At 45.2% G+C, this 27942-nt stretch overlaps 2 protein-coding genes across 2 annotated transcripts; one reads left to right on the top strand and one right to left on the bottom strand.

The window, feature by feature from the left end:
* Positions 1 to 2194: 2194 nt before the first annotated feature.
* T265_00426 (hypothetical protein) lies at positions 2195 to 8095 on the top strand (the record flags this gene model as incomplete). Its single annotated transcript, XM_009164199.1, has 4 exons — positions 2195 to 2522; positions 3273 to 3385; positions 5729 to 5857; positions 7931 to 8095. 4 exons carry the CDS (start codon positions 2195 to 2197, stop codon positions 8093 to 8095), a joined length of 735 nt encoding a protein of 244 aa, XP_009162463.1.
* On the bottom strand, positions 7462 to 26506 carry T265_12532 (hypothetical protein; the record flags this gene model as incomplete). Its single annotated transcript, XM_009164256.1, has 7 exons — positions 7462 to 8558; positions 9476 to 9833; positions 13223 to 13435; positions 14370 to 14672; positions 14779 to 14970; positions 16398 to 16543; positions 26359 to 26506. 7 exons carry the CDS (start codon positions 26497 to 26499, stop codon positions 8469 to 8471), a joined length of 1443 nt encoding a protein of 480 aa, XP_009162520.1.
* Between the last annotated feature and the right edge of the window lie 1436 nt (positions 26507 to 27942).

The raw sequence follows: 27942 nt of genomic DNA, 5'->3' as shown, positions 1-27942 counted from the left end.
ATGATTTGGGGAGATGGGGCCGGTAGCTGCGTCGATAAATTGATACGTGAATACGGGTCTTTAAGCGGACTTTTAAGTGTTGGATTGGGAAAGGACCTATGCTTTGGGGGCAATAGCTTGGATGCACAAGCGCCATTGGGGACGCGATCGGGTCATGTCTGACAATGTCTCTAACCGTCTTGGGGTCCCCATCCAGAGAGGCGGAAATGAAAATGAAATGAAAATACAGCTGCAAGACGTCGGGTTTGGTGTGTATAACAGAACAGTATGTCGGAGGCTACGATGTAAAGAGAAAATCCGGAACCAGTGCAAGTAAAGACGAAGGAAGGGCCTACGAATCTTGCCTAGTCGGAGGCTTCATGGAACAACCTTGCTGGATGTACTTTCACATCACTTGGAAGCTGTGGGCAAGCAACAAACTGTCTATCCCTACTTAGTCCCTGATTTCCTGGAACAAAACAACCCCGTCCAGAGCCTCGCAGCCTTCCGTTTCGGCCTTTCGGAGAAAATGCCTGCATTTTCTCAGGCACTGGCACGGTGGACCACAAAAACGGTTTCTTTCGAACACATCTTTCTGGTGCCCTTTAAGGTGTCTACAGACCGCAAGCATCCGTCCCATACAATCTGAACTCCATACTATTAGGCTGCAGATTAATGTACTGGCAACCCTATGGATCAACGGTCAGGATCACCGGGACAGCCCTACATTGCAGGTCAACCGCTGTCCAGTCCGTCTGCGTTCAGATACGGCCTCGAACGTTGCCTTGCGGAGAAGCCTTCCAGGCCATTACAAGTGCATGTGGTAGTTAGGTACAGCTTCGTTGTGGGTGTCTGTTATATCCTCTTTGATAATATACCAGTCATACTCATCAGTTCGCCGGAATGGAGAAGACAAACAACTCCGAGGAAGTTATAATGCAAACAAGTGGATCGTTCCGCGATATGGAATTGAACATAACCAGAATATAAAAAGAGTCAACAGTTTAATAAGATGTCAGTGATAGGTTGAAATGTAAAAACAAGGTTTCAGAATACAAGACAAATCGTCAGCAAAGCGGATTTGTTCGTTTGGAGGTAGTCCTAACAACGTCCATGCTGTAAGAGGGGCTACCTTTATTAGGTCATGTTGTTTGGCTTCCCCGTAACGGGACCTTCTTAGTCCTGATCGGTTTGGTCGGTGTCCAAGTCAACTCTGTTTTGCATCTCAGTTCGTTCTCTCGCCGCACTGTCAGGTCACTGCAGTGATATCACTCGGCTCATCGTGAGAGTATTCCAGTCTGTCCAGCAACAAGTGGTTCTACTCCTACCAGGCCCTACACTGGTATTTCACCGTAACAAACCGATATTGCATGCTTCTGTTTCAGGTCGATTCCGAACTCCATCGCCTCGATCAACGAGGTGTTCGGCTTCGGTTGCGTATCCCCCTTGGGTAGTGCCAATCACCTTGATGAAAAAGCCAAATGAGTCGACCCGCATTTGTGCTGATTTCTCCAACAGATTCATTGCCAATGCCCGATGATCTGGTCAGCATCTTGCACAGTGGAATTTGTTTCGCCAAGCACACTGTCGCCGACTCGTATACCCAACAGAGTTTGCGCCAAAGTGCCGATCGTTGACTATCAACACCCACTGAGGTCTTTACCAACTCCTGTTCTGTGTCAAGATGACCCCTGTAATGTTCCTGCATCTGGTTGACCCAGTCGTTTCTGGAGTTCCTTGATAACGATTTGCTTATCGTTGCTACCTGGTGAATCGATACGCCATCCCAACTGACAGCCTCTACCCTCGTTCAAGAGTGTCGGTTTGTCGTGTCAACAGTCGAGTACCTCGGGTTCACCTTTGATTTGTATGGTCCACATACGGATCCGGAGAGTATGTGAAGCACCCAGCCGCTACTGGCCTCCAAGTACGCTCTCGCGCTTCACCGTTTCCTTGGTCCACCAACTACTATTCAACATGCCTGTCCCCATTGCATAGTTCTCAGCCGCCACCGGCCTGTTTCCCAGGAGTAGACGTGCTTTGGCACAGGGGGAGGGTGTAAAGTCGCGTTCTGCCAGTCGAAATATGTTTTTAGCTCATGTTTTTTTGCGTTATCGGATTTCGTTCATAATGGACCCCAATCAGATGGGGTTGATGTCAAAGAACGCCTTTTTTACTTTTCAGTTCCTTGCTGCGTGATTACAGTTGTTGCTTTATGATGAACACTCGGGGGCGTTCTCTGGTGGGTGTGAGAGCGTGGAACTTGTTCTCAGGACTATGCATTCGCCGACCAACTGTAGTGACCCCCGAACTGAACAAACTGGAACAAGACACCTTGGATATGCTGGCTGCTGTTGAGTTTGAGAAAAGCTGTTTGTCTGCACACGAATATAGAAACCAACTGGAGCAAGCACGTCTAACAAGCGCTTTGAAGAAAGGACATTCGTTATCGTCCTCTTCGTCGTCTTTGTTGACGGCTCACGAACAGGAACTAGAATGGCAGTTGGAGACCAAGAAATTCACTCCCCTCGATAGAGTGACAGGTTCGTGTGCTTTTCAATTCTGGTGCTTTTGTGTTTCATGGTTTGTTCATTTATTTTGAACCGACAATGTCATAGCTCTTCTGTACTTGTCACCCAGCGAGTATAGAATCCATACGCGTTGATACGTTTTATTTTTATGTTGCATCAGGTGTTTTCATTGTAAGTAGTGGCTGACATGCGTTTCATGGGAAGTGATTCACATTAGGTGTTTGTCTTCAGAAGTTGACGGTAGTGGTGCGCCCACTGACTACATTCTACGAATGGTTTGCAGGTCATCGTCAGAATGCACAAAGTTGAAGTACTTCATGGTTCTCGTCAGTATTCTTGGAACTAACGTTCATCTATGGCTGTGTTATGTATATAATCAGATAGCCAGAGCAAATTATCGAGCGAAAGGCAGTAGAAGATGATGGCTTCTGTGACTGAGACTTACCAAGATTACGGGACATACATCCCCCAGCGGTATATTTAATTACCAAACAGTCAGTGATTAACCGTAAGGCAATTAGATTACAGATACGGCTACTATAGGTAGCTCGGTAATCGTACCTTCGGTAAAAGAGTATCTTTCCGCGCCTTTCATTGGTGAGCGAATATGGGCACAATTTTCAAGACTGCTTGAGGACACTGCATGGATTCGAATCCGGGTCGTCGACATAGAAGTCCACGAAGCTAGCCTCTAGGCCATGTAGGCCCAGTGCAACTTCCAGCACGACTGCGAATAGCACAGAACTTGTATCTCCGAGATAGCTCAAGCGGTAAATCGTGAATCTACTGAGCGGGAGGTCCGTGGTTCGAACCCGACCTTTGCTTCTTTACCTCCCCCGTCTAGACTTGGGCAACCTGGCAATATTCCAGCCCTCGTGCTTCCTTTTGGCAGCTAGGCGGCGAAGGGGTGCTACAGCTAAACCATCTTTCTATGTGGGTTACCTGTCCTGTGCTGCGGTTCCGGGAAGTTTTTGCTAACTGTTTTTTTCCAAAAAAACTTCCCCTCAATGTCCGTCTACTTTCAATTTCAAGCGCAGATTGGTTGGTGAACAGACGAACAATGGTGCTTGTGGGTCATAGTCCGATCAACCAAAGCAAAGTGCGCAAGAGTTTCCTATTAACGATCATGAATTCAGATCTGTAAGGCGACTGCGGTGGAGCAGAACAAGTGCATGCGAGCCGAAATGAACTGATAGGCCAGATACAGTAGGTACACAGCAGTAGCGAGTTTAACCAATAATGCTCTGGGGATAGTATAACCAAGACATTTATTGGCAGAGTTCGATAGTTTTTTGTTCCGACTATTCGAGCATGTTGAGAAGTGTCCTGTAGCTTATCGTGTTCGCTTCATTTCCTAACTACTGAAGGGGGGGGGTTGCGCACGTGATAATCCAACTGGTTTACACAGACGTCACTGTATGAATGCAGTGTTGGGCGTACAACTATCGATGTTCTGAAGAACTTGGTGGTCCCTCTGGGCTTTGATTTTTCCGACGTTTCGCAGCCTCAATCACAGACCATCGAAAAGCGTTGAGCTAAGAAAAATCTTTACATGTCACTCTATTTTAGCGATTCAGCTATCGTTTTCACCGATAATCTGATCGATATTGTGCACATCTTTTCCTTTTTAGATGCTGATCGTACGAAAAACCTGAAAACCGCTTGGCGACAACTGGACAGGCCACTGTTTCTGCTCGTCAAACAGTCGTTTGGAAACGAGACACCCAGTTGGTCTCTCCCGTCATTACCTCTTGAGCGTAATTTGAATTTGAGAGAGGCGAGTTATCGAGCATTCTGTGTGTGGGTTTCGGTTTCTGGTCAGCCTTTATACAGTCAGGACGACTGAGTAACCAGTGGTTGTACTCATGGACCAATAACGAACTGTCTTAGTGAGGTTATCTAGCAGGGTAGACAAATTTACAGGCAATAATAGGCTAATGCGATGCGCGCACGGGTATTGTGCTCAACCCCAGGCTGTACAGAATAGAATAAACGCACTTGAATAGCCACAGAGAAAACTTAATGAGGTCATAAAGCTTTGTTTTAAAGTTGGAAAATTAGAAATGTCACGACAAACGTGTCAAGGACACTATCGAGGAAGAGAACGGGCTGTCCAGATCCCGTTGTTTCCCAACAGGATAACCATGCTTTTGTATTTCAGTGAGGGTAGAATTTTGGCTAGGTCAAACGATGTTTCTTTCCGTGTGATACTACCTTGGATCTAGATAATTTGGGAAAATTATGGCTACCTTCATGCCATATCATTATGGTCGCAGACAGCACCATCAGTCTTGACACTGATGTCTTAAAGTGAAAAATAAAAAAGTAGATTATGGGGGGACCTAGTGCTGGTTTACCGCAGGCATTCTGATAGTCCTGCATCGCAGAGCTCAGTTAGACAATCTGGAGATAAAATGGCAGCCTGAGCGCCGCTGACATCTGTTAGTTGTCTTTTTTTTTACAATATCTCCAGTCAGGCGCGTGAAGTCAGGTGGACCCGTCCTGGAGGGCGGAACGCACCAATATCACCTAAACGCTTCATCTCCTTCACACCGTTCTGCGAATTCACGTCCGCCTCGCAGGTTGCGCCATTCTGAATGAGGCATGCAGAACAGCATACAGCAAACGGTGTCTCTGTATGCGTGGCACGTGACCAAGCTAACGTGGCCGATGGTACTGGATGTTAATACCGAATGATTTGTTGCACAACCAAATACCCGTCTTCTAATTACCTCGTCGTTACGTCATATCCCGTTATGAATCCGACAACTTGGTATGTTATGATGAACCAACAATTCTCCGTTTACGCACTGAAGATGGTGTAAACGTCGTGAGATTATTAGCGAAGTGCACTCATTTGCAAACTAAGTTAGTCCTAGCAGCATACTCAGTGAGTTCCAGCTAAATCTCACGTCTATGCTATTAACTAAATATGCGGTACATACTTGAAAAGTGTCATAAACAAGAGATTCAACTGGGGCTCAGTTGTCTCCCGTTAGAAACTATTTGGTGTCAAAATGATGGCTCTTTGTGGATTTTGTACAATTTGGGTTCAAATAGAACATAAGATTGACAGTAACTCGGGGACTATGCCTAAAAGAAAGTCCCGAAGTGGAAGAGTGAAAGCGGTCGGAGAGTTTCCAGCAACCTTGTGAGTAGTGGGTCTCGTTGTAAGACTGTTTTCATTGCATCCCTTTGTCACCTTTTCTGTGCTGCAGATGGCTGTCAAGTTTGCTGAAAGACATCTTCCTTGTGAGTCAAAATGCAACATCATTGGAAACGCACCTGTTGCGGTTCACGTGTACAGATATCGTGACAAGAGTTCGGGTAGTCGCTTTGGTGTGCAGGTGAGTGTGACGTATTTTTCTGAATAGTTCATACATGTCGCCACTGTTTTACGCTAATTTGCCGATATTTGGTATTTTATGCCTTGTAAACGTGTTCTTGAACCCGTGACTTCCAACTGGCATCTAATTCTTCCTTTAGAAGTTAGGTGCTTCCTTCAGAAGATTCAACACGCGTGCACTAACAAATGTGACGCAATCGTTTTCTGGAATCGTTCCATGGAGGCGGAATGCCCAGCCTATTCTACTGAAGCACAAATAGTTTCACTATAATGTGGGCATCATCTGCTTGGATATGTCTCAGGATCAGTTCGGACGGTAGTCACGTCACGAATTTACAACCCGCTCAAGCCAGTGATTGCTTGGGCAAGGTACACCTGTTTACTAGCCCCATCCTGTTACCACCCAGTGGTAACAAGGGACGTCGAATATCCGAGTAAAGTTCAAGTCGACTAAGTATTTACGCAACAAAGCTCTGTCTACGAATTTACAGAGGTATAACATGTAAATTATACCACAATTCGGCAAGCTCGAAATTCATAACAGTTGACGCCTTAACAAGTTTGTTATGCAAAGCAGTAAGATGATCTAGAAAACAAGCAAATTGAAGGACCGCAAAACTGCGATGAGTGAGCGGTCTGGTGGACGAGTGCATTTGGTAGATATCATTTATTGTGGTTGGTGGGGGCTGAGGCGTCAAAAAGAATATTTTGGATGAATTCGGGGCAAGCGCTTGCTTACTAGGCATTTCCTGGGGTTCAGTTGCACCTAGGAGTGTTTGGCAACCTGAGATAAGACACCTCTAGATGGCGAATTTGTAGCCGACATTGACCCAAGCTATACAATGCCATCAAGACTTGAGAATCACTGAGTTGTACGATGTGCAATGTTTTTTTTAACTTCGAGAAACCTAGCTACACGCCACTTCACAGAACATGCACTGAACCCCGTCAATATTCGGTAGACGTTGTTGATGAGGCAGTTACCGTGATTTTCTGGATTTTACCGTGGTATGCGTTACTGGTCGACTGCTCACCGACGCTTCCACGGCTTTCGTAACTTCAGAGTATTACTGGTTGTTGTTACGACACTACTTATAAGGTTGTCGTCACATTCATAGGCTCGTCAGCCAGTATGATACGGTTGTCGATGATTTCGTATCTCTTTGATGGGCCCTGATGCGAATTTCTGGTTATCAACCCACAAATAGAGACCTAATTAATGGGTTCGCTCGGAAACTTGCTATTTATTTGCCTTGCAGTTGTCTCTTGGTTGCATTTTAACATGAACTCGACTAATCGCGTAGGTTCGTGTGTACGCTTGTTACCATTTTAGTGAAGTCCGTAACAGGTTGAGTTATTCACCTAAAAGTTATTCAGACTATTTATCCACTCACTAGACGACCATTCAGATTTATCTCAGTAGGCAGCAGTTGGAAAAAGAATCTCTTAAAAGCCTGTTTACCATAAGGGAGTTGAACATGTTCGTGATAGTGCTTTCTTGCCTCGTACTAGGTGACAACTGACATGTTGCCGTTAACCACCGGGACAGTGGGTGCCCTGAAATTTAACCCAATCTTTTGCACGACGTGCGGAAATGAGAGCTGTAGTTTAGAAAGATTAGTACCTTGTGGAGCACTGGCTCCGGTTAGAACAATGCTAGAAAAACGTCACTAGGTTCCATTACATACCATTTTCAACGCGGCCGTGCTGTGCACATCTAGACTTGTGGTCATTTGGGATCACATAAACACAACCGGATTGATGTCCTAACACAAGATCTGTCGGGTGCTGAAAAATGTCCCTAGGCTTAATATAGCCCTCATACAAGTTCACGAATTAGTGCCTGCTACTTTTTTTGTTAGGCGTCCCGCCCTAATATTGTTACCTTCAGAAAAATACTACCGACAAACTGTGTCGTTTGCACCACAGTGAACCTGCAGCCTCCCGAATTCGTCGATTTAACATCCTCAAAAGTAAATTTGGGTGCGTACTTCGTATTCTAACAGATGGTGGATACTTAGTGTGTCATAATTGTCCACTGACCTAACCATCACATACCGTTATCCCCTTCCAGATGTACTTTTTCAATGCCTTCGTCGATCGCACATGGCATGGAGAACAGATCATATCCATACCCGGAGTGACTGACTTTGCATGGATTACTCGGGACGATTTAGGCTCGTTCATTTCAGACAAACGGCTCCTACGAGTGCTCAGGTCTTTCATTCACGAATACTAACTCTATGGATAAAATCAACTGTAAATATAGCCACCTACTTTTTGCCCCATATAGGCTTTTTGATGTAACCGTGGTTTTCACGTGGGTTGCTTAAATTTTTGTGGAAAAATGAAGGAAGTCCCAAATGGTGTGCATGCTTGTAATGACCACCTCAGTTTTGTGTACAAAGTCAAAAGAGGTCATCGATACGTCTCGGACGCAGTTTCGCAAAGGGTATGTACACTGTCTCCGTAAATGCATGTCGCAGGTTCGCAAGGGGATGTACACTGTCTCCGTAAATGCATGTTTCGAGAGCTGGACGCAAATTTGTCCCGCTTCGTTAACCAAATGCTCTCCAAAAGACTCTTGGTGGTGTCCGGAAAATCGCACAGCCTCATGCTTTCACTGCTCCTCGAAGTTTGGCTGAACGTGCTCGTTGGTTTCGCGAAATTTCCTCCTCTGTCGGCATACTCAGTTCGGTTGTCTATAAACAGAAATCACGGAGCAATTACAGAATAAATGTTCATCGTGTGTTACATTGTATGTGAAGCGCGCTGACTAAGCCAACTGTACATGATGCAAGTAAACATAACTTAGTGCAACTTTAGCTTTGTTTTGAAAGCAAGACGTATACTATCGAAGTAGAGATGGACCGCGGTCATGTATGGCTTTTACAGTCGCAAATGCCAGAAAACAAACATGGACTGACTAAAGGGATTTTATATATTGACAATAATTTAAGAACGGGACGATTAGTTTCTGTTATGCGAGGCCTTTCACAGCCCGAAAGCCACGATCACACCAGAGTTGAACCCACACTTGTAGACAGAGTAAAGTTGAGCCACGAGTGGCCGATTATTGAAGGTTGTTTGGCTTGTACCTTTGCCATCTCTCCTCTGTAGAGACCGACCAAAACTGATTTCCATGTGAGGACTTGTTCGATATCCTGAGGTAAGTTTCTTGCAACAAAAGATAACCGTACCTCATCCAGATCCTGTTTTTTTTCACCACTTTCTGAGTGGTGAGCTGTTGTGAAGCCGTACATGTGCAGCATTTTGGCATCACCAACAACTTGAAAAACGAGGCAGATGAAATAGAGTTCCACTCAGCACAACCTCAGAGTGCATATAACCCACCCAAAAACCGACGCGCACGTTAAGGTCTATCGGGTTAACCTCAGCTAGGTTATTTTGGGATTCAATGCTACGCGAAGCAGACTTGCCGGTAAGGACACGAACTGATTGAACTCAGCTCTTATTGAGAGGTGAGGGATCACCCAGTTTTATTGTAAACAGTGCTGTGGTTGGGTATATTCTATCACTTCAACACTATCCATGAGCAGAAGTGAGGGCAGGGTCGCACCAACGCTAAATTGATGGACATTCAGTTTGAATCACGTACGTATGCCCATCTGGGGGACCTGACAGACAGCGACTCCGAGGCTGCGGGATCTAGTTGACGCAGTAGAGCCTGTCTCCTGTGGATACCAGTCATGCTAGCAGTTGTACGATTGGCTAGCGCAACGGCCAATCCGACGTCGGTCTTGGTGGTGGGAACTGAGAACGCCCACTTCACTATTCGATCCTCGAGCGAGTGGAACGAGATCACAGCCAGGCGACCCGCACGTCCACCGGGACAGGGAGTGGCAGGTTTGAGTAATTTCTCGGCGAGCTCTAGACCAACACACAATTCGTTCAGTTCGTCGTTGACGAAAATTCGAAGGGCTTGGAATACACGAGTAGCGGGATGCGTTGATGAGCTAAAGAGAAGAAAAGTGAAAATCTTGTTTTTATACGTCGATGAAATAGGCAAATGGATTGCACAAGCCTGAAACGTCCCGTCTCTCACCGATTCTGAGTAAGGGTATTATGCTGTTCTTGGAGGTGGAAGGTCTCCTCTCAGGAGTGAGTTTTTTCTTCTACACAGGTGTATTCAAGATATCCACTTCAAGACCCGAATGCGAATTTCTTTAGTGGAACAGGCTAATAGACAGATGGAGGCATTACAAGACGCTCACCTAATTCGCCTCCGACCCGAGCACCATCAATCTAGTATCTATGTTAGAAATCAATCGAACAACGACCAAGCCCTCCGACACTGATTTCAGCCAGGACTGTGCGACTGCACAGCGATACAACTCCCCAGGATGGATATCCGAGTAATTGTGTACGGCCGAAATGACCTACTTCAGGGACGAAGCTGGTAACGGAAACCAGACTCCGGGCGATCTAATTATCATCTATCAAGCGCCAAATCAGCCGAACTATTCCCTCCGCATAACATTCTTCTATTAAAGCCTACCCACCAGGATGATGAAAGAATCTTGGAACGCGCTTTATCGATGCCGTTTTGGCTCTCATTCACTCTCATTTAACAGACAACTTGGTAGATTTTGAACACTGACATTAGGATATCATATGACGTACCGGCAGTGTCCATAATGGAGCGCTTTTGTTTAGTTGACTCCACTTTCTTGTACACTTTTATGGCAGTCCTATGGAAATTAGTAAGCACATTTTTTCATGCGCTTTTTGCACTAGAAACAAGTATTATTGCTGCGTACCCTTTAAAAGAACGCTAAAAGATCCAGTTGTTGCCAAGGGGTAAAAGGGGATTATAGTGCCCACTGAAGTAGTGTTGGAGCGATTTCTGAAGCGATTGAATAGTTTGGACGGAGCGGACTAGGTATCTATATGATTTTCTATTAGGCGTAAGGACAATATAATCTCTCGCCTTGGGACGGTGTTCTGTTGGCGTGCTACTGTTGAATACTACTGAATGCGTGCGTCGGGTGGCTAACTAGAGACTACAAGGTGGTGGTCTTCGATGTAGTCACAGAGAAGCACCTTACGGGACACACTACTTACCAAAAATATTTATACTTTCACCGTTCGGTGATACACGGCAACTGATGACTTGTTCTGTTCACATTTTTGTTTTCATTTTGCATTCAAAGTTTTGTGTCAAAACGTTTACTTGAAATATAGAAGCCCGAAGTTCTATTCCCTTGTCACTTTTAGAAATGAGGAGTGTGCACACGCTCACCTTCACAGGCCGTGACACCGCAAAAACGGGGACAAGCCAGAACCGTGGAATTAGTGTGATTTTTGAACTATTAACTTGACAGAACCAATGAGAAATAAAACTTTACTAGAACTTCAAATCCGGAGGATGTAGTGTCTCAGGTGAGTTAAATCGAACGCAATTTCAAGTGCAGATTCCAACTCTGGCCGTTCGTGCCTTGGTGCACGGCAAGTCAAGCAACAAGCGAGGTGCATGGAGATGTTGCCAGATGATTCAGAATTAACAGTTACCGAGATGTGAGTTCAAACGACAGAACCATATTTCGCGAGTTTACATGTTATCCTTCGTGCCAACCCGGGTCTTGGTTGTTGTGCAATACGGACAGGAATGCTGCTCCATTCCGCTTCACTGAAACGATGCCACCGGTCACGGTAGCGTTGAATAGTTATGAAAGACGTCGGGATAAGGGGAAGCAACGATACATGCATGAAAAAGTCCAGTGCAACACAGCCGTGAACGGTATATCAGAGTGCACTGGCCTTAGTCACAGTTCTTTATTCCCCGATATTATTAAGTTCAGAACCTGAACCTGCTTGCACCAATTCGTGAAAGACGATGGCATGAAAATTCAAAGGTTTGACAGTAAGGTTTTTGGATAGTTACCCATCGAGATAAATGAATAGGGAATGAGAAAACGAAGAGTTGGCTAGGTGATCGAATAAACGAAATCAAACTCTTGTTCCTAATGCATAATCGGTACCACAGGACTGCTATTGAAACAAACCTATCGCTATCCGTTACATTTATGTAACGAACGCGAAAAAAAGAAGACTCATCTCAAGCTCCACCATCCAACAGTACAGATGATAATAGGCTGTCATTTGGCCAGCCACAGAATAATCCAAGTCAGCCTTAAATCATGCTATCAAGCGCTCCGTGTGGTAACCATTTAAGACATTCGATTATACGCACCTACATCAGAATGGCCGCACACGAAAACGAAAGAAAAGTGCGTAAAAGGGTAAGAAGAAGCGTCCGCAGTAGTCTGTTTCCGATTACTCGCCCTGCTGTACACAGCAGGTAAGACGACCCGGTTGATGACACCACGCGATGACCGGCCACGGTATTTTTAATCGTAAAAATCATGGTTGCAAGCGGGCTGGGACACTACCAGGGCACTCACACCTAGACAGGATGACGATTGGGGTCCTCGACTGAAATCTTTGTCTCAAAAATCTGACTTCAAGGCAGGGGGTTTGGGCGGAAAATGCAAGTGCATCAGCACGCATGTTCCACCTCGCAACCTGGATGACCAGTAGACCCTATGTCAGATCTCTAACCAACCTCTGACCAACCTGATGTGAGCTGTTTTGTGAGTGTCACACGAACACCCCGCCAGTATGGCTCAGTGGGTGACGGAGACACTAATCGTCACACCACGATAAGTTTCTTGGTTTCCAAGTTGCTACACTTGGTGAATCACCCTTAATATGTATTCTCGTGTTTTGTTGTACTGACATCAGTGAACAAACAGCGTACTCAGAAGCGCGGGATGTTTACTCATCATTCATGACGAGCCCAAAGAGACCGTGTTTCGAGAAATCCTGAGGTACTCGCGCAGTGCTCGTTCACTTTGCAATCAGGTTAAATTCAGAGGCCTAAAATGAAATTTATATTGACGCGCGTTGACTTTCATTTAAGTCTACTAATTTGTGTTTCAAATCAACTTACAGTAGTTGAGCAGTGAAGCAAAAGGAAGGTGGGACAAGTTTCAGTGCTGTAAAAGTTAGTCATAAGAAAAAAGACCATTGTATTCGAGGAGAAGGCGTATGAATTCGAACTGAATTAGTATGTTAAGTTGGCGTCAGCAATAGAATTTGGGTATCTGCCGCTGGTCAGAGCAACCCTAAAAGGATTTACAGATATTAGGCCGGGGAAATCAATTTTGCCCAGGCTGCAGTCCGCTCATTACTGAGACGCCACTTTCACCTTCCGAACCGTGAAAAGCTGAGACGGTTCAATGGCATTTCAGGGACGGTAACGTATCCCTCAGCCAGCGTTTCTCGTACGATTGTGACTCATTGTTACAGAAAAACAGACACATACAAGAAAAAATCAACTCACCCAGGTTGTGCGTTAGTCGACCGTGAAGGCACCACTGAACAGACTATGTCTGCAAGCTGCTTCGTAGTTCGTATCGGTCCAAGAGTGTGACGATGGTCAGTGATCGCATTGGCTATTCGTCGTGAGTAACGTTCCTCACCATAAAGGCGGAAAATCTGTGCCAAATCAGCAGCACTAAGGTTGTTTAGAACATCCGCCGCAGTTGGTGTAGACCTGAATTACAAACACAAGAAAGTAGTGATACGGAAAATTGGTGGCGATGAATAAACAATGTTCATCATAATCACCCACTTTTAACTAATAGAGCATCCAATAACCGAACCATGAAACCTTCGGGATCGACATACCTGTGTGGAGCGCACTCAGTAATGGTTTGCGTAATCACTCATCAGACAAGAGATACAGGACAAAGCAAACGCCATCTCCAGACCACCTGTAGAGACGGCTACATCCGTATAGTCTTGTCTCACCCTAGTACTGCACACGACTGATATTTTATCTGCTTCTAAGTTAAGTCAATGTGCCGTCTGTAAGTTTCTATCACAGAAGTAATCAACAAACGTATATTTAGACTTATGAATACAAAGGTGTTTTTTACAGGCGATGAGTTTCAAACAACGGGAAGATCGTTTAGTCCCACGTGATTCACCACTGATTTTGCCAATCTGTCACTAATTATCGAGTACCAAAGAGACTGAACACTGATTTCGCCAATCTCAGTCACTAATTATCGAGTACCAAAGAGACTGACGTTCACTCCCTGTTTTGCTCGGTTCTGTCAGTTCTAAACATGCCTGACCCGGTAGGAGAGATAAAAATGGCCTTGTTCCCATTTGAATATGGGAATACATCGGACTGCTCACGTTGCAACACTCCCTTAACATGGCGGTTTTTTGGCCCTCGGTCTCGTCGCACGGCGTGTCCTAATACAAAAAGTTTGCTTTGATGGGTGCTTCAACGGTAGGCCATGTTTAGTCATCATCATTGTCATCGACAGCATGACATCGGTGTTCAACACCGATGCTTCACTGCCATGTATAGTAACTTACATCATAACAACCCCGCGCCCTAAATTGCAATATCGTCCGCGCTGTTCAAGAAACTAAGAAAACTTGCATCCAAAAAACACGTCAAAATTCAAACGTACCCATTCGATACAGTTGTATTTGTCAGGGACAGAAGGCCAATTTCCTTAAGGTGGAATATGTGCACAGTACTTGGTCTGTAAATTCGTACGGGAGCGAGATGGCTCGGGTGGGTAGAGCGAGAATTTACTGACCGGAAGGTCTGTGGTTCGGGTCCGACCTCCGCCTCTCGACTTCCCCTGTCTAAGCTTGGGCAACCTGGCAGCATCCCAGCCCTCGTGCTTCCTTCGCGTGGCATGGCAGCAAGGCACCGAAAGGGTGTTACAACTGACTGGTTATCCGTAAATTCGTGTTGATTAGACTGACTGTCTGGAGATTCGAAACGACACCATAGTATACATGCAAACGATAGATAGCGGGGACATCAGTGAGTTGGAAATGAGTGTTGTTGACAGCAATAACAGCACTTACGCGGGCCCATCCATTCGCATATCAAGTGAGCATTCGGTTTTGAAAGCGAAGCCACGCTCCGGGTTGTCCAGCTGCATAGAACTAACCCCCAGATCCATGACAATCATATCAACTGTGCCGGCACCCAGACCATGCTGTTGACACAGTCGTGGTAGATCACTGAATTTGCCCAAGAGGGCTACAAACGTCTGACTGGGAGAAGAGGGAGATTGGCCAGAAATTAGAGTCTGCGAGATCCATTCGTCAATGGTTGTCTATGTGTTTAACAGAAGGAGAGGCAGTTCACTACATAAAATTCAGCAGAATTTGAAAAATTGGTACGCGACAGCTGAGGTAAACCACAATCCCCAACCAACAGCATATTGTTTGAAGTTCGTGTTGAGAAGGACCGTCGCCGGAAATCTAAACCCACTTGAGGTGTCTGTCTGGATAGGTAATGGGACGTACATCCGTCAATAGTGTTCAGGACATTTAGTGGACACATTTCGAAAAGGATTTAGCCCATGGAATTTTGAAACAACGTAATCGTCGAGTAGGCGACCAGTTTTAAACCGATATTCTCATGCAGATGTATGTGGCGCCAAACACGCCTTAAGGTTCAGTGTCTTCCTGAGTTGTACTGCTAGAATTGTGTCGAGGATCCCAATGCTCGCGCGGAATTAGGTCGGAGAATTCAGTCAATCAAGAATATGTATAGTAGAGTGTGTGGTGAATAAAACCATTAAATCCACGGCTATAAGATCTGTCAATTCAACCTGGAAGATTCTGTATGCGCGAAGAACCGAAGCCGGTATAATTGGCCAAAGCCAGAAGAGCAATTGTAGCATTTTCTGCTAACCAGTACTACCACCACTGGTAGCATAATGGACGACAAAAGCGAACAAGTCAAAAACTGCAGTGGCATGCCAAGCTACAACTGCTACAGTTGCTTCTGTTGTTGTGGAGGGACGACGCTAAGAAAAGACTCGTCTTCGCTCGTGTCTTTGGAGTTTCTTCGGAAATATAAGGCTCTCTCACACGTTAGTCTACCTAGTTGCCGTCAGACGTTTCCATCGAGTTTAATGATAGTTCGATGTAAGCCTTATTCCCATAACTGTCGGAATGTTCTAGTGTGTATCTCTACCATGTTTACATCAAACTGCAATCTGAAATGAGGTAATGATTTGAATAGAATGATTACCTTATGTATCTCGAAAGTAGTCTTATCTGCTGTACCAAATGGAAGTGGTTCGCGTTCTGGCCGTTGTTGGTTCAAAATGTGGGATTGTACAGATCCATCAGAGAAAAAACTAGTAGATCGTCGGCCAGGCTGAAGTGTTTCGAACCCGCTTTCGATATTTTGTCCAAACAAAAACAGTTACTAGAAGACGGGAAATGTAACCAAAAGGTCACATTATGGGAGGGCTTTGAGGGATGCCACTATTCAGAACAGACGATTTTTTGTTCAGTCCCTTTCGATTGGTACATTTGTTCATCATTCAGACTGGAACACGATCGTAAAACGACTAACTATTTCTTATTTAGCTTCTTCCCCCATACACAAATCATATCAATGAAAACGATGAGAAACCCAACAAAAAAGCTCCTATTGGGGGCGACGTACCCTTTGTCAGACTTACGTCGTGCTGCCGAGTGTGTTTTTTAGTTGCTCAAAGTGCGATAGGAATTCCTGGTCTCGATCCAAGCAATAACATTTAAGACTCGGTGTGGTCTCCAGGAGTGCACGGGTGTGGCCACCGGCCCCGAAAGTCATATCCAGCAAAACCTTGAGAGGAAATTATCAGATATATAGTACACGATTCGGTAGGTAATAGTTGGAGCTGCTTGAACGTGTAAGGCAAACAACTGATGAAGTTAATTGGAAACTCGAAGACCGACCAAACTATCGGATTACTCGCACCTTAAACCATGACCTCGCTTTTACCAAATTGAATAAAGTGAATTTGCCAATGGATGATAAGTATCACTAGAGAAAAAGTGTTTTGAAGGAAGTGGTGCGAAAACGGTAAAAGTTGGTAAGTGGGTGCGATTAAAGTAAACAGAATTAGCAACAGTATCAATTCAATTCAGTTTATCAGGCATAAACCGTGTATCATGCGTATATTGGTTCCAGCTGCTGAAGTTTCAATCACCGGAAAGTGGCGGCATTGAAGTAACAACCAAGCGTTGGAAGTGACGGCATGTTCAGCTATTTCCGGGACTGAGTAACTACACAGTAAAGGCGATAGATCTGATGCATGAGCGACACAGACTGCGTGATTGGGCCATTTCTGCCAGTGTAATCAACAATTGGCGAGTAGAGTCTCGAAATCCCCATCCAGGGAGGCAGAAGTTGTTGACCCGTCTCAGCTTACTGTTTAGTGTTTCTATACTTCGTTGGCAGGTCGTACACTGTCCACCTCTCTATCGCTTCCACGAAGCACCGGGCTGGGTGGAAAGAACTCTGCAAGGTAGATGGTCTGCTGACATGTGACGTACATGTCCTAACTAGCGTAACCTATGAAGTGTGAGTGATTCACCTACCACGACAAAGTTCCTGCTTCCCAGGGATCATCTATTATACCTTAGCATTCATCATCATCATTGTCAGCTGTAATAACTGCGTACTCGTCGTACAGTGGTTGCAGCTGCCGCAGTTTCGTTCACCGATGATTGGGGGGGTAGGTAGCTGCGCATTGCACGCGCGAGCTGGCAAATTGGTACATAAATCCAGCATTGTCAGTGGGCTGTCAAGTGGGGGGTTGGAAAAGGAGCCATGCATTGAAAGCAATAGCTTTGATGCACGAGCGCCATTGAGGTCGCGACTGGGCCATATCTGACGATGTCTCTAGCCATTGATGTGGCCCGTCTCTTTGATGTGATGCAGTTACAGACGATATTGATGGTGAATCACTGAATCACTGAACCACTGAATCATAACTGAATACCTCATTTTTATTTTTTAAAATTCGTCAGACTAGTTAAATCCCCGCAGTTGTTTTTATGTAGTCAAAGCAGACTGGCCCCGAAATACAGTCACACAGTGCTGTTTAACTCCTCTACTCACTAAGCTGAATGATATCTTGCTCCGTGCTTACATGTACGGAAAGGAACACAACTTACATCTAGCAGGAGGAGGTAAGGAACATGTGGAAGCCGCTGATTGAGCTCACCGCAGTCTTCGTTCACTGGGGGAGTTTCCACCTGAGATGGACGAGCAGCATCCGGGCTCCAGTCCTGATCGGACTCAATGCATGTAGTCCAGGCGGAAGAAGAGAAAGGTTGCAGCGCATAAGTATGATCAGTAAGCAAGTCTGATAGGGAGGTGCCGTTTGGTTCCATCATACCGAGCGTCCATGCCGATCCACAATAGGAAGAATGATCCATGGTAAAAATCAAGTTCCTGTAGATAAAAAGCGAATGAGTCACCAGCACAAAAGATCAAGAGAAAGCAAAGTTCCGGAATTCGGAGCACCCCTTAGTTAGTTTTACTACAGAGAAACTAGTTCTGGGAGCAAGCTATGGGACAACAAAAAAGGTGGCGAATGCCCCCACCCCGATGAAGTGCCACTGCCCACCATACGTCAAAAGTAAGTTGGTAAGTCAGTCCAAGCCCCTGGGTTGGATTACCAACTCTCGTGTCTATCACTGAGACATAAAAGTCCGCCATCACCATCGTCATCGGTAGTAACACCAACAAACCAGCTATCAAAACGACCAATCACAAAACCCTCCCATTTAAGCGGAAACGGGGTGGAGAGAGCAACCAAGAAAATGCAGGTGAATGAGGTCACTGTCACAAGAAGTTTGAGTCTCTGTCGGAAATATGGCAGATCGGACGGGAGATAAGCGGTGATGTACTGATGTGACGTTAGCGACCAAACCAAGAATGTTGCAAATCGATCAAACCTTCACCTTCATCAGCATCACTTTGGCTTAAAAACGAACTTCCGACCAAAATGCTGCTCCAAGCAAGACCTGATCACCTCAGATTCTGCAACCTGATGAGTTGTCCGGGGGACAGTCGATTTCAATAAGCGGATATCACATCGAATGGACAGATGTACGGTGGGAGCCCTACGGACCATACGAAGGCACCCGCTGATTTGCCAGAATGTGAGCCAATCAGGGTCGAGTGCCTCAGCTCCGCGCTTCCCGCGCCTCCAGGATGCTTCTAAAACGGCATTGGGGAGAATTCCGTGACAACCCTTCTCCTTCATGTCAATCAAACATTTACCTTCCTTGAGCGACTGAAGCGACAACAGGTAGCCAACAAGGTTTCCTTCAGGGTCTTTGAACGGAGCTTAGACGTATGGTGATCCTTCTGACCATTGTACATTTGTACTTTCTTTGTAACTCATCATTACGCAATTTGTACCACTTTCTATCTCCCACTAAAATCTCCGCTTACTCCTCTTCTCTTCATACCGAATCACTTTTGTTTAAAATGAGCGAAAAAGAAATATGGACGCTATACAAATTCTGTACCTCGTGAAAGGCGTGTTCCCTTCTTGCTGTGTCGAATTACGCTGGCAGTGAATTAACGAGCGGTGACCTACCTATCTAGGAATATATCAAGGAACATTCCAGGAAGGAGATCGCTTTGGACTTAGTTGGCATGCATCTTGCCGACTTGCAAGGGCCTGAAGGGAAACGAACTGTCAGGCGTGCACGCACCATGGCATGATCGGAATCGAGTGGTGTGCCCCAGAAGGAACAGCAGTCTTGAATTGTGGCTCTCTCCAATGTTCCTACCAGACCTAAACAATGCTTCGGGACACCGATGGTCAAACACTGACATCTTTGGTATTTCCTTTGCGTGTAGAAGTCATGATTAAAATACATGAAGCAGTAAGGATCGTACTGCCGCTGTGTAGACTTTGCCTTGGAGAGACAAGCTGACGTCACGTCGGCGCCATAGGTATCGGAGGTTGGCAAAAGCTGCCGATTCGAGAAGTCACGTCATCTTCAACCAGTCCAAACAATTGTGCATTCCGAATGCTTCACGCCAAAATTTTTATGAATGCTCCTACGACACCTTGAATATGTGAACGGTATTTTGACCAACGTTCCACTATGGCATTTGTAAAGCAGTCATTTGACCAGTTTTGAGGTCATAAATCATGGTATTTTTGTAGAACATGAGTGCTAGTATGTTACAAAGCCCCTCCATAGACGTTAAATCAAATAGCTTCATGCAGCGGAACAGCAGGCAGTTCTTGATAGTGTGAGCCGCATGTTGTTGTGTCAAAAGTTATTGTGTAGTAATTGGCAATAATAACTGTTCTGATATGAATACATTCATCGTAGCCATGGAATCTCATCCGTTCGGGCATTTCCCCATTCTACACGAATATTTGACGTCAGACACAACCGACAGAGCATCAAACCTATGCGGTCATCGGACATGTTCATATAACTTGGAAGTCTGGCAATTCCGAAGTAGTTCAGACATTTTCACGTTCAGTGTTGCTCACAAACAAACCAATCACCTGCCCCTTTGATTCACCTATTGCTGACGACCAGAAAATCAATTGAACAGGAATCGCTTTCAATTGGGAAGTGTTGGACCGGGATGTCCTGTTACATTGTGGGACAAGCTAGTGATACCTATCGATGTTCGCGATTCTCGTGAGTACATACAGACTAGAGTTTAGTCACCCGCTACGGCGAGTAGAGAGGACAAAGAGGGGTTATGAGAAAGCCAAGTGACGGTTCACACACTCCATCATTGCTGGCTGCTGTTACGTCACGTAAAGCTACTGGTCTGAATGACCTGTATTTTCAATCTCAATATAATGGAGAAACTGTGTAACATACAAGCGCGGCACACGTACAACCGTACACGTACCAGGATCTAGGACTCTCAAACCTAGCGGTGGTTGCTTGAAAATAAGAATGATGGAGGCGTCAATCAAAATATTATCAACGCATCCGTTCATAGTATCACCAAGTGATTTCTAAGAGCTGAAGCAAAATAGTCGGATTACACTGGTACTGACTCTCTAGGCTGATATCATCATACCTTTGTTGCGACTATTTTCCTACCTTCTTTGATCATCCATCAAGTGATTTGGAGCATACTCCTCTAAATTCCGATACCTGTCGACCAAGAGTTTCTTTATTTCCACCCTACATACTGGAGTTCACGACACAATCAACCGAGGGAAAACTGGTTAGCAGCGATCAAGATGTTAATATCTTAGAAAAGTTGTTTTCAAACCCAAAGATTTTCGGAAGTTTGCTGAAACAAGGGATAGTCGTTATCTTTCCTCACCGGATTCATACATATGAGCTGACAAACATTCGGCTAACCAGTAAACGTATTCATCCGAAGAGTCACATAGACTATTTCAGCGAAGAGGAAGCAATTATCTTGTAGTGCAATTTTTGTCGCTCCAAATTCCTTCAAAACCTACAACCCCACCAGAATCATGCAAGAAACACGTTCTGGATATCTACACGTTCGCGCAGGTCTAGAAGTGTAGTCAAACTAAACGGCTGTAGCGGTTGACAGTGCTTCTCCACTATCCGTCGACCGGTTCTTAGGGAACTTGTTCAGTGTGGTCGATAGTTTATCCTACACTTAATTAACGCAAGACTTTCGTGAAGCTGAAGAATAAAATGAGGTACGACACTACAGTATACGGACTTATTCTCTTGAAGGGAGCTACTCAAGAGATTGCTGAAGACTCTTCGACAGCCCACGACTGGTTTTGCATTTCATGGACATACTCAACTAAAGAATAGCATAAACAGAATATTCATCTACAATTCAGTTGAGTTCACTGTGCACATGGGCGTACGACACGGATTTCGTAAAATTTGGGTTCAAGTAGAACAAGGCTGACGGAATCTGTCAGGACTGTGACTACCTAATGATTCTCAAGAAGGGCAACATCGACCGTGCACTATCGAGAAGTTTTCAGCGACCTTGTGAGTAATTTCGTTCAGGAAAACATTGCGAAATCTCGAATATCGCCGCAACGGAAATATGAAGCGGCATTTGTACATCACATTCAGTTAAAGAACAAGAGGATCAGACATTCAGCTGAGTCTTCCGTTGAAACCAGATTAATGCGTAAATGACTCTATTTCGCGAATACCGAAATACAGCATTCGAGTGGATTACAACTCTTGTCAGGAAACGTCTTCAACAAACATCTCCATTAGTTTTTCACGCTTATTCACATCTTGCCACGTAGAACGAAAATTCGCAATTCATCTGATAGGGGCTGAACCTCATGCGGCCCCATCGCTTTGAGGCACCCGGAGAGCCTTCGTCAATTTCCCATGATACTAAAAGTTGTTGAAAACATCAGCAAGCCACCACTTTCCTTCAGTCATAAGCTGATTCCAAAAATCAATAACAAGCTCTAACGGAAAGGTTATGAATCCCGTGAATGATGCTTTACCCAATGAGAAATTCGTTGGCATAGTGGGGGGGTCGGTGAAATAGATCTCCAACAATTACGCTACGGGATCGGGTTGATGACAGACAGTTCACCCAGCCTCGATAAAGCCTTTGCCCAACGTGTACTCGGGTTTCTCCCCTTAATTGCCCAGTTTTCAGCAGTTTAATGAAACTGTTTTCACTTGAAGTACTTCCTAACGAGATCGGTTCATCAGTCGTCAATACTAGCGTGCAGAGCCACGTGATTATACGAGTAGTTTATACGGTGGCCTCATTAGGTAGCCATAAGTCAACTGTGCTTCTGAACAAATAAGTCTATTTACTAGCTGAAGGAAAGGAAAGAAGTAAGGAAAGTGAGTTAGAAAAAAGAAAGGAATTTTTCAATCCCCATGCACCCGAATTTTGAGCATACGCATGACTAGTTAGGTGAGAAATTCTCGGAGGATGAACAACGTGGAGTATGGAGGCAAGCACCATTCGACTTCATACACAAGTGGTCAGTTTTGCCTCTAAATTATTTTGCCGTTCCGAGCAGTTGGATGACAACGCCAACTTAGACGATATTCATGCAGGTGCGTACAATGAATCAAAATGTGTCATGTTCATTGCTGGAGTGGATTCGTTTCAAATCCCAAAATGCCCACTCTAGAGGCGTTGGGGATAAGTTGAAATAACGGATAGCCTAATGTGGATCAAATCGCTTACATTCACTAACTTGACTGATTTTGTGTCAACGCCATAATATAGCCACTATAACTAAAAACGGTACAACAGGACTTTCCTTCTTCTAATACACCGGAAATGTAATGGTAGTTCGATCGAATAGACGTTGCAATAATAAGGAGAACACAACTAGAACGCCAAGCACCATACCAAGACTGTATAAGACTGCACAACCACCAATCCACCGCTACGCACTACTACGCTCCATAATAACGCACTGATGATGTCAACTCGATTGGTGACGAAACGTTTGCAATCAAATTGCCCAGCTCAGCGAACAAGCCAACGACCACTGTATAACACTTTCATCATATGAAACATTGGTTCAGAATCCAACTTAGCTTTTGTGACTACTACTTCACTTTCCGATCCTTGAATACGTGAAAAACCTCCAGTACATGATGGGCCTCCTTTTTAGATGGCCAGTGTGCGATTCGTCAAACAGCGTCAAAATATGCATACTGTCAGCTGTTCCGAACCCAAGATTTAAATGACAGATGTAGGATCGATATGTTTCTCTATACTATTGGCAACTATTTTCACACCGACCATTGCTAACACAGGCACCGAGGGAGAACGACTTACTGAAACCTTTTTTCTTGTGGTTTCTTAAGTCGTGCATGTGCAACCAAACACTCATCGACAAACTGTCTTTTACGACTTTACTGATGAAACATGTACACAAAATTTCAAGAAAAGGTCCAGCGTCAAATTTGAGGGTGTTCCTTGTAAAGCCCAAACCCTAGTCGTCGAAACGAAATATATAATAGACTAGACGTCTGCCAACTGTGATGATGCTGATGTGATTTGCGGACGGTTCGATCGTTTAACATGATACTCTTCAACTGAATACCTTGCGCGAAGGTCACATAGTAGTTCAGCTGAACCAATACGCATAATAACCAAGTACTTTCCCTCGATACGACACTGTTGATAAGGTTGAAGAAACCTATTACGCGTGAAAAACTCATTACGGTACCGCAAGCACCTCACCTAGGAAAAATTACGAGAAATTTGTAATGGGGTTCGATTTGGCTCTTAGTCACATCAAACTTTGAGAAAGAATGACGCTTACTCCGACAAACATCGGCGTAAGGACGGGTAGGGAGTCGTGAGTGGAACCAATCAGCGCGTCCGACCAGACTCTGGATAGAACCGTCGACACAGGCTAGTCGACGGAGTCACCTGGAGTCAACACTGCATTCAAGCACTTAGGCTTGTCTTAGAAACTGCCGGTAGCTGCTTCTCGCTAGTGTATGTCAAAAGTCTGAACAAGTGTTCTACGAGCATCTGCCAGCCACTTAAGCAAGTTAGATGTGTTGATGAACCTGGTCTATTTTCCGCTCCCGAATTGAATTCATCCTAGGACTTACCGAATCAACTCAACCGACCTGTAAATTCTTATCAGTAGCATTCCTTCGCTCCTTGCCCAGTATATGCTTGCAGAAAAAGCCAAAATAATCTGGATTGGTAGAACACCGCCTACATGAGCATTTTTATGCGTTACATTTCTCTGGGTATCAGTATCCTATCGTTTAATTGTAGCACCCTTTCGGTGCCATAACACCAGAAGGAAGCAAGAGAGATGGGATAATACCAGGTTGCCCAAGTCTAGACAGTGGACGTTGAAAGGAAGAAGTCGGATTCAAAGCACCGACCTTCCGGTCAATAAATTCTAGCCATCTCGGTGTCCTATACTTATGCTTTGCACGGCGCATCATGTCTGACAATTTCAGCAATTGTCTGATTGCCCTGCCCTGTCCCAGTTAGGAGCGCGAAATTGGTGCTTCGAATGGTAACAAATAAGCCCAGTCACTGATTAAAGCAACGGGTTAATGGAGTTACGCAATTGCATTAAGTCAGCAAAACGTTATCGGCTGTTTCAGTCCGGCTTGCTTCCGATTGGCGAACGCAAAATCAGGTCAGATTCGCAGCCAAAAAACACACGGCGTCAGTTCTGCCTACCTACCTCAGAAATAAGTTCATTCCCGCCCGACTGGTAGAAAACGTTACTAGAGGATTCTGGTTGCGAAGAATGCTGTCACCGAAATTGTTTCTTCAAGTGTTTCCTGAGTAGACCTTTCGTATAGAGGGGAATGGAAAGAAATCGAGATGTGCCTGAATCGTTTCAACCTTCGAGGTGGTCCTTAAACGGGTTCTGCAAGTTACACCACGGAATGAGTGACCCTAAGAGCACCTACGGTGGATAACAGAACCAACGTCCATTCGTGTTCTGCATTGTATGCAGTGCAAAACATAATAGAAGGGAAAAATATGCTTCAAAACAATGCTCACAATCCGCCTTAGCATGTCGTTTTCAATATGCTGAATAACTAATACCGCACCGAAGTAAGTTACATAACCTAAAATTTTATCTCCGGTCCACCAAACGAGAGATCTTCTAGGCCAACACCTTATATTCTTGCACACACTACTGAAAATCCTATTCCTGAAAAAATTGTGATCCGTCGTTTTCTGCTACGTTTTAACTGATCTTGGCTTGAAAGAATGAGCACGATTCAGAATGTGAGCAGTGAGGAGTTTCTGAGCTGGTCATGTAACAAGACAAACGGACGGAAACGGAGTCTGTCGCTCTAACGTAGCGGGAATGCCACATGAGCCCCCGTCAGTCAGTTTGATCTAATCAGCCAATTAATTGGGCAGACCTCTTGGGTTGGCTGGGAAAAAGAGGAGCAACAGACTACGTACACTGACTTGGGCTGCTGCTGATGGAATAATTGTTCAGCTGTAACAACCTTGCAGCGTCCAGATATTATGCCATCAGGGCTGAGACACTGCCAGGTTGCCCAAGCCTAGACAGCAAAAGTCAAGATACCGGGGCTGGATTCGAAACACGGACCTTCATGCGAGCAAGCCAGGTATAAAGGTCGATGACATAATCCGACTCGATTGGGGAATCGGTTTCATCTAACGACAGTCCAGCGGAACTTATACAATTGTTCAGAAAAATGTATCTACTATTGCAATTGACTGATCTTTGACATTTCAGAAGCAGTCAGGAATAAGACAAACGTGTCGGGAACCCAGATACTTCATGGAACTAGTCAGATCACAACAATCCAGAGATAATGGGGAAACAATATACCTTCGTTCCGCACCAGTGACACGTTTCAAGACAATACGCGGGCGAGATGGCTCAGTGGTTAGAGCGCGAATTTACTGACCGGAAGATCTGTGGACCGAATCCGACCTCCGCCTCTCGACCCCCCCCCCGCCGTCTAGGCTTGGACANGCGCGAATTTACTGACCGGAAGATCTGTGGCCCGAATCCGCCCCCCGCCTCCTCGCCCCCCCCCCGCCGTCTAGGCTTGGACAAACTGGCAGTACCCCAGCCCTCACGCTTCCTGACAGCTATGCGCTGAAAGGGTTACAAATGAACAGTTCAGGACAATAGAAGAAAAACAGCCTTTAAAAGGTATATAGTTCAAAAAGTGTTGGCCTACCTCATTCGGTTTGGGGCTCAAAAAATCAACGATTTCTCGCTCCATTACGGGAATGTGGTTAAATCTTTTGCCCGAAAACATCAACGTTCGTGGGAAAAATACGACAGCGGAATGCACTTCAGAAAGAATCCGATTGAACATCGCAAAGCTGTAGCAGAAACAATACCAAAGCCTCTTGTATTGCACGCCATGGATCATTTTATCAATGTGCTGGATTCGGTGAGAAACCAAGGAGTACAGAAATCGGGTGATGTCAACTACACTTACAGTACCAAAAAGGAAAAAATACTATTTGCCTCCGAATATTCTTTGAACTTGTTCATACTTTGCCTGGATACGCGTGTCGTGCGAGAGCAGACGTAGGTGTGTTTGACTGGGAAACAAATTGAGTTAGCGTATAAACAGCTCATCGCTGCCCCCAAGCAGCCAACAATGAAACAGCGATGGCGAAAGGTTGCATCATGGAAAACCGCTGTCTCACAAAGATGCTCTGCTCGTGACCGAAAGATCTAGTCTTCAACTACTTGCCGGCAAGTTGCAGCTTCAAATCATCTTGTAGATTCGCCAGATGCGCACCAATGGTTATTCCCAACACGGATGAAGCAGCTGTTCAGTGAATACCTAATGGACGAAATATCCATCGTGAGACAATTTTGAGATACTACTTAGTTGCGGCTAGGTCTGAGACCGGGAATGTCAGTAGAGTAGCTACTGAAAGAACTCACAGTAGTATTTCAATTTGGGATGTTGAGGATAAGGAAAATTTCAGCACCAACTCAACGGGGTTGAAAACCGCGTGGTACCATTATGTGCGGTGAAGTCGGGCGAAATGGAGCCGCAGAACTTTGAGGACCAGAGTCGCTTGAATTAGTTTGACTAGGTGGGTCTTAAACGTGCTGAGACCAAACGACCAAGGAGCTACTATATCAGGATCACCAAAGACACGGTGGAGTGCCACTATCAGCACTGACAGAAAGACCGGCATGGAGTACCGGTGCTTCATTTACGTATGATCACCAAATTGCCAGTGATATGCTGAAAAACGGCGGGGAAACAGATGGAAGGTGCGTTGTCAATGCTTACGAAACCCGTAGTAGAAACACACAATACGAACCGTGCTTACAAACTTCAGGAGCGTCACCCTTGGGTCTACAGTGACACAACCTCAAGAGCTGCTCTGAAGCCACAGTGGAAGGAAGTAGTTCGCCAGCAGTGTGGTACCAGAGCACCCTGTACCAGGGAAAAATACTGCTCACTGCCCTTGGATGTCTAGTGTCCAGACACTAGGCGTCATTGTCAATCAACGGTGTTGCGACAGGCGTAGGCCTCATACCCTTATAACCGGAACAGTTTTTTAGGCACGATGTTATTTGCTGTGTCCCTGTTTCGAGCAGCTATATCATGGTAAAACAATAAACCTGAGTGTCATTGATAAAACGTCTATATTATTACCAAAGCTGTTGCCCTGGTTGTTGATTGCTTTGGTGCCCACACACCTCCCAAGATAGGATATGGGGAGTTAGCAACGGTAACCAATAAGCTCACCTGCGCATATTGGGACAAAGCTCTGGTTCCCTTGACGGG

This window comes from Opisthorchis viverrini (genome assembly GCF_000715545.1).
Source record: "Opisthorchis viverrini unplaced genomic scaffold opera_v5_4, whole genome shotgun sequence".
Taxonomy (NCBI): domain Eukaryota; kingdom Metazoa; phylum Platyhelminthes; class Trematoda; order Opisthorchiida; family Opisthorchiidae; genus Opisthorchis; species Opisthorchis viverrini.
This window is presented reverse-complemented; position numbering and strand designations above follow the sequence as displayed.